General features: G+C 39.8%; 1 protein-coding gene across 14 annotated transcripts in view; it reads right to left on the reverse strand.

The window, feature by feature from the left end:
* Positions 1–7,899, reverse strand: part of CDC27 (cell division cycle 27) — a 70,566-nt gene extending 62,667 nt beyond the window's left edge. For 6 of the 14 annotated variants that reach the window (XM_025436545.3, XM_025436551.3, XM_025436543.3 and 3 more), the window contains exon 1: positions 7,708–7,897. In XM_025436545.3, the coding sequence (XP_025292330.1) occupies positions 7,708–7,734 (27 nt within the window). In that variant the 5' untranslated portion in view covers positions 7,735–7,897. Of the gene's footprint in view, positions 1–7,707 lie in introns of all 14 variants that reach the window. The other 8 variants (XR_003131813.3, XM_025436554.3, XM_025436550.3 and 5 more) reach the window with 3 other exon arrangements.
* Between the last annotated feature and the right edge of the window lie 95 nt (positions 7,900–7,994).

A 7,994-nucleotide genomic window follows, 5' to 3' on the forward strand; every position in this document is an offset into this window, starting at 1 on the left:
CACTGAATTCTTTTCCACATTATGATCCATTCTCTCCCTCTGAGCTTTCCACAAATTGGATCTGATTATATTATTCCTTTGCTTGAGATCTTTCACTGTCTTCTCATTGTCCTTAACAATAAAAATCCAAAACACCAAACCAGGGCGGATGGTATATAGTCCATGCTTATCTCTCCAATTCACTTTGTATCATATTCTCTTATGCTCTCTGTGTTAGCACAATGACCTTCTTTCAACTCCTCAAACCTGCTATGTTACCTTTCTGCCACAGGTCCTTTAAACAAACACATAGTCACTTTACCTGGCACATTCCTCTCTTCCTCCAAATTATGCAAATTTGATTCATTCTTTGGACTTTTTTCTCAGGGAACACTTTTTTCGGGATATCTGATGAGGCCAGGTATCCTTATTATACACTCCAAAAGCATCAAGTACCTTTCCTTTGTAATACTTCTCACTGATGTAATTTTACTTTTATTCAGGAGACTATTTGAGTAATGTCTTCCTCACTATAATATAAACTCCAGAAAGGTAGGAACTACATCTGGTTTTGTTCATTTATTAGATTCCCAGCGTCTATTATGTACTTTTATAGCAAGTGCTTAACCAATGTAAACTGAATGAATAAAAATTGATCTTTGATTTCTGCCAGTTCTCCTACTCTTAGCATCTTAGGTTAGTCTTAAGTTTCTCTTTATTCTCATGCAATTCACCCTTGAACAACATGGGTTTGAACTACACAGGTTCACTTATATGTGGATCTTTTTCAATAAATACAGTACACTACCATAAAGGCATCTTCTCTTCCTTATGACTTTCTTAATAACGCTTTCTTTACTTTAGCTTACTTTATTATAAGAATGCAGTATATAATACATAATGTGTTAATCAACTGTTATTGGCAAAGCTTCTGGGCAAGAGCAGACTATTAAGAGTTAACTTTTTGAGGAGGCAAAAGTTATACTCAGATTTTCAACTACATGAGGGTCAGTGCCTCTAACTCCTGCATTGTTCAAGGGTCAACTCAAAGTCCAACGGTTAAGGATCTCTGCAAATCTCTATTGAAAGAACTCTGTAATATATAGAATTATTCTTTTGTAATGCAAATAACTACCACCTAATTACTCCTTTCTAAAATAATGGGGATTTCCTAAGAACCTACTTGTTAAATTTTGTTGTAAATGAAAGAATATAGTGAGTAGAAAGAATATACCCAGGATTTAATTTTGTAGGCATGTGTGCTAATTTGTGGGCCAGCACTTCCAAGAGTGTGATTTGGAGGGAATTATTTAACTTTTCTTTGCCTCAATTTTCTCATCTAGAGCTCTATTTCTTGGACTTGCATGGTTTAAATGACATGATACATAGATACTGCTCCTAGCAAATAGTAGACACTTAAAATCATCTTTTCCTGTCTCCCAATATAAACAAATTCAAAAAATCTAGTTTCCATTACTGTAACATCTCCCAGCATATCTGCCACAATTGTTTATTTTGTTAACATATAAGCTAAAAGCTCAAATGATTCACGAGCTAACTACAATTGATTACCAGAAAAACTTGACATATATACAATTGCCATAAAATCCTAGAACTTTTGAAATGTTTTCCTTTTTAAAATTAAAGAAATGAAGGAGAAAAAGTATCATGATAAAAGGTTCTAGTCATTTCTGATATAAAAATCAAGCTTCGCTCAGAAGAATATCATTCCTTTATTACCAATTCTTAAGAGGGTCAGAAAGCGATAGTAAAGGCAGTCAACTCAAACTCTACCTATGGCGTCCACTACTACTCTGCTCAGGCACCTCTAGGTTCCTCAGTGATGGTGTCTCTGGGAGGAAGGGAAATGGACTATTTTCTAAGGCACTACAGATTGGTAGCTTATGAAGAGCAGGGCTAAGATCAGCCTCTTGGCTAGTTATCTACTTCTGCTCAACTCCTGCCCCTAAAAGCATATCATTCAGTGCACCACCTCAGGAGTTCTACAAATTAAAGCCAGATGGATAAAATGCTACCAAAAGTCATGAAGACAAACAGCAACATTGCCCCAATTCTCAAAAAAAGAAAAAAAAGTTTAAAAGAGAATTCCTATTGATTAAATGAATGGGTTAGCCCTAGGTTGCAATAATTTAGAAGATGACAACATAAAATGAAATAGGGGCACGTGGGTGGCTCAGCTGTTTAAGCATCTGCCTTTGGCTCAGGTTTTATGATCCTGGGGTCCTGGGATCAGGCCCTGTGTCAGGCTGCCTGCTCAGCCAGTAGTCTGCTTCTCCGTCTTCCTCTGCTCCTCCCCTGTTTGTGCTCTCTCTCTCTCTCAAGTAAATAAAAATATTTAAAACAACAACAAAATGAAATGAAATGGCAAAGTTCCTTCTTCGCTCTTCTTAAACATGTAGTATTATTTAAAATGTAAACAAACCTCTGTAAATTGTACAACTAATTCACACTTAAATGTGACCATATAAATTATTTTGTTTTATTCTTGTTTTTGTCAAAAGAAAATAGCTGCCCTTTCTTTGGACCATAAGAGAAACGGGTAATAAAAGCTTCAGACAATATAAGAAGGTATAAGGAAAAAAATATCACTGTGGAATTTTCCTGTTATACGTTACAATCTAATTTCTAGAATTCTAATTTAGTTTAGGTCTCCATTCGTGGCTCTCTGTCTGGGTGATTTTGCCCCCCCAAGGGATATTTAGCAATGTCTGTGGGGTACTGTTTTTGGTAGTCACAAATGGAGGCACTAGTCGGTAGAGGCCAGGGATGTTGCACAACACTCTACAATACATAGGATAGAGTTCCCCCCAACAAAAAATTAGCTTGTCCCCAAATATCAACAGTGCCAAGAATAAGAAACCCTGGTATACATTACCATGTAACTAGGTTATTTTACTCATCTGTATGTCTCCCTAACTCTTATCTTGTCCCTCCTTCCCAATAGCACCAGATTAATTTTCCCAAAGCAGTGCTTTCATTACATATTCTTCTGTTCAAAACTTCGAATGGCTATTTATTACTAATACCTTAAACCACTCAACCTGGATATTAAGTCCCACATAATCTGATTCTACCTGACTAGCAAAACGTTCTCTCTTCTTACTCTCAATTCCCATTCTAACCAAGGCTATGATATTTTATCATTTTTTACTGTTGCTGTTCCTAAACATCATTCTCAAATTTGGGCTTTTGCTCATACTATTCCATACCAAAAACATTCTTTCTCTTCTTTACCACTTCAAACCCTTCCCATCTTCTAAAACTTTCCATCAAGAAACACTTCCCATTTTTCTAGTCTACAAGGATCTTCTTCCTAAATTTCTGTATTAGTATCTGTACAACCAAATACATACTGACTTGTAACATTATCCAATTGTTCCTATTAAACATTCTTATCTTCCCAACAAGATTAGATAGACCCCTCAAAAGATCAGAGATTATGTCTCCACGTTTTACTGGTTGATTCACAAATATCTCTAACTCATTTTGTTGAAAACAGATTGTCCTTCAGATTTGTCCTCCTCTCAAAAGAGGACATTTATTGAATGGCACCACCAAAATGAAATCCAGGCAGCTGTTCTTGATCCCCACCCTCTCCCATTCAATCAATTTCCGTCTCCTATGTTCTACCTCCAAAACATCTCTTGAATATCAACCTCTTTCCTACTCTACTACTACCACTTCAGTCCAGGTTACTTTCCTCTTAAGACTAAACTCTTTTTACTCATGCCTCCTTTCTCTCATTGCATTTCACATATAGTAGCCAAGAGATCTAACATCTACTTCAGATCAAGTCAGTCCTCTTCTGAAAATCCTTTAGTGACTCCCCAAACACTGAGAATGAAAACTGAACTTCTTATAATGGCCTCCCATTAATACGCAACTCCAGCCACACTGGCCACCTTTCAATTATTTCAATGCCAAGTTCTGCTATGTCTTAGGGACTTTGCACATGCTGTTTTCTTGTAATGTTCTCAAAATTACTGTTTCCTTCTCAACCTTCAGATCTCAGCTTCAATATTATTTGCTCAAAAAGGACTTTCCTGATACCATTTTTAGAGAAGATTTTAGAATGTCTTTTATATTCTTCTGTGGTTGGTACATAGTAGGTGCATAACATTCTTCCCAATTTGATTTTTTCATTGAGACTGCTTCTTTTTGCTGTTTTACAGTACCTCTTTTGGCAGTTCGATTGCAAACATGACACCTGGGCCCAGGTCAAGTCCCTCCTAATAGGTCTCTCTCCTAACAACCTATTTATAGTGCCCTTATCATAGTTTGTAATTATTAATTTGTGACTATTGTCTAGTGCTTTCTCTCTTTATAGACCATAAACATAAAAAGGGCTATATCAGGACACTAGCCCGTAAAGGACTTAAATGATTATCTATTTGCAATGACCTTCTCCTTCACCCTCATTCCCCAAAGTTCATTCTCTCAGTTCAGGTACTACATAGCACTGTCTTCAAGACATTATGTTGTACCTAAATAGAAGATAATCTCCTGTTTTCCAAAAGAAAATTTCATAAACAAATGTGTTCAGCTAACCAGTTTTTTGAATGAAGATCAAATTGTCAAATGCCTATTGATTTATCAATTTAATTACACGTGCATATTTTAAAAGCCACAAAATATATTTAGAAATTTCACTCTTTTTCTATTTTCATTGAATAGAACAATTTTACTGAAACTGTTCACATCTATCTTTGATATCAACAAAGCCATTTTTTTGGTCATCTAACACAATTTTCCTAAATATAACACTTCAAGTCTAAGTTATTTGAAATATGGTACCCTTTGAATCCATGTTAGAATGCTGTCACTGTAGGGGTACCTAGGTCGCATAGTCATCAGGTGTCCAATGCTTGGTTTCAGGTCAGGTTGTGATCTGAGTCATGTCTCAGGGTCATGGGATCAAGCCCCACCTCACCCCCATAGCCCCATGTCCGGCTCCAAACTGTGTGTGGAACCTGCTTGGGATTTTCTCTCCCTCTCCCTCTGCTCTCCCCCCTCTCTCAAATAAATAAATAAATCTAAAAAAAAAAAAAAAAAAAAAAAAAGATGCTGTCCCTGTATATCTTATTCCAAATCAAAAGTATTCCTTCGTTATCTAAATGATCTCTAAAATAGTATTATGTGTATAGTACCCACTTATTATACTGATTAAGGCAATTTTTACAAGCCTTGTTTACTACTTCATCTGACACTTCTGTGAAGTTCTACCCCCAGGAATAATTGATAAGTCCATTAATGTCTTTTTTTTTTTTACATCAATTTCATCAGGTGAGTTTTATAAATATCCAAATTAACACTAATTGAAGTCATTTAGGCTAGTGTCTTCCCCAAACAATTATATTAAAAATAATTGACAGAATTTCTGCCTCCTAATAGAAGAGATGTATGTAAAGACTCCTATATAAAGTAATGCTTTTCTATGAGAGACAATTTGGAGAAGGAGCTAATATTTAAGCTTATGTGGTTTATGAGATTGGCTATTCCACAGTAAAACTTTAAAGAAAAAAAACTGCAGAAAACAGTTGCTTATCTTTCCTCTCAACTTTTTCCTATGCCTAGTAATATCATGATTCCTTCAACAATTTTCCAACTTACTCTTCCTTTACAAGTACAATTACTTAGCATAGTTTTAAAAAACCACATAAACAGTATCTGTCCTATTTTTATTTTCTCCCTAATTCTTCCCATTTTCAGCCCTATCCCCAATCCGTCGATCTTTATCATCATAGCTAAAATGGCTTTTTTCTCCCACTGCTCCAGATCCTTTCTTGAGTGGATTCTTTTACTATAAATTACAACCAAAATTCTCACGTAGTCATATTGTAGTCATAGTCCCCAAATCTAATGGACAAAGGTAGTGGGGGGTGAGGGTGGGGACGACAAAATTGACTTTCAAGCCCTTGAAAATCCTGAAGTGCCTTACCACTAAGAGTACTTTAAGGAAAAAAGAGTAAACTTGATGGGTGGTACATCGAGGAAAAGAGTAAACCTGATGGGTACATTGAGGAAAGGAAAAGAGTAAACCTGATGGGTACATGGAGGAAAGGAAAAGAGTAAACCTGATGGGTACATGGAGGAATAGGCTACATATTTCTTTTCTTCTCCATGTTTTTATACAAGTTGAAATTGTCATTAAATAGTGGTTATAGGCTAACAATGAAACTAGTTTATCATTTGAGAAGACTTCTGGGGCCAGAGAAGGCAAATGTATCATTAGTTAAGACAAAATTACAAGAATATGAAACAGAAATTAAACAACTTGAGTGATCTGCTTATCCATTTAAGAAGGTACAGATAACTTCTAATCCCACATTAGGCCTCAAAAAAATAATCTTAAAAGAGACTTCACCAGTAACATGAATTTCGATGGCAAGAAATAGCTCTGGAAGCATTGATACAACTTACAAACATAAATTTCCTGAGAGAGAATCCCACATTATATTAGTTCAAATACCAAGAGCGACTATATGTGAAGAGCTGTATGTAAAGAAGAAGCCAACTGGGAGAAATTTCTATTTCATCCTGTGAAAGAAAAATTAAGGAAATACGGAAGTGGTAATCTATTTAGAATATTTATCATTTGACATCACAGGCCTATTAAGGGTAATATGAAGTGATTTCTAAAATCGATTTGCCTTGTAACTTCAAAATAAAGAAAGCCCATAACTCAATGACAGCAGTTGGTAGAGGTCAACTCTTCTATTCAAACCAAAGATCCTATGGTGAGTGGAAAGTCTCCCAGACCTGGTCCATCAGGAAGGGACAAAAGATTCAGTTTCTTGAGATGGCGGGGGGGGGGGGGGGGGGGGGGATGACTTGGCACTGCATCACACTTCAAATCCAATAGGGTTTCTCCCATGCCAACAGAGCACTGTGCGTCAAAGCATACCCTGGTGTCGTAAGCACAGTGAAATGGATGTAAAAACCCTGCTCGGTCTTTCATTTTCCAAACGCCTTATCAACATGCACAACAAAACATTCCTGATCCCCATCACAGGTCACGGGGGAAACCCCCAGATTGGCCGTTGCCACCCCTTCCCCCCACCCCCAGAGGTGCTTGCCCCTCAGCACTGGGCCTTGGAGTTCTCTTCCCAGATCATTGTCCAAGGGGGGTGTAGGGGGGGTGGAATCCACTGAGCAAGAAACGCACAACGTGGGCTAGGACGTCTGTTGCCAAAACAGAAATGGATTAAAAATACCGATCCTATAGTCCCTCCACCCTCTCCCAGAGCACAAAAACAAAACCAAACAGCCCCTCCGCCAATTTGCCCCACCATTACGAAGGTGGCACAACCTCTGATCAGATGTGCTTCCCAATCATCCTTTGGGCGAGGGAGCACCTGGGGCGAGTCTCCGCCGCCCCCCCTCCCACCCCTCTCCTCGTCTCTCACTCGGGTCGGGGCCAGGCCCCGGCACTGACAGGAGGGGCTGGCCGGACGACGGACCGGCGGGGGAAGGAGACATTATCGCCGAACCGCGCTCACACCGCGGGGGGAAGCAACGCAGGACCTGAGCTAACACGGCTCGGGCTGCGGCCGAGGCCTCGGAGCCGACGAGCAGGCAGGCAGGACCCGGCAGCAGGGGAGGCGGGAGAAGCAGCCGGGCCTAGGCCGCACCAGGCCGCGGAGTGGCCATACGCGGCTTCCCGGCCGAGGCTGCGAGCCAAGCCTCAGCGAGCGACGTTATCATTACCTGGACGGGTTCCTGCAGCACCGTCATCCTTGAGGCTCAGGCCCACTTTCTGCAGTGCCTCAGGCCCCCCCCGTAGCGGCTCCGGCCCGGCCAGCCCCGGCTCATTTAAACTCACCAGCGACCGTTACCGGGGGATGGGGGAGGCCGAGCGATTGCCGAGTACCTCCGAGCGGGACACGGAAATGCCCGAAGTGGAGAGATCCGCGCGGGAGCCAGACGGAAAAGCCCGAAGGAGGCCGGAAATGCCCGAGGCCGATCGGCGGAGGAGGGGACCGTTGCCGGAAATT

This window comes from Canis lupus, chromosome 9, assembly GCF_003254725.2.
Source record: "Canis lupus dingo isolate Sandy chromosome 9, ASM325472v2, whole genome shotgun sequence".
NCBI classification, from domain to species: domain Eukaryota; kingdom Metazoa; phylum Chordata; class Mammalia; order Carnivora; family Canidae; genus Canis; species Canis lupus.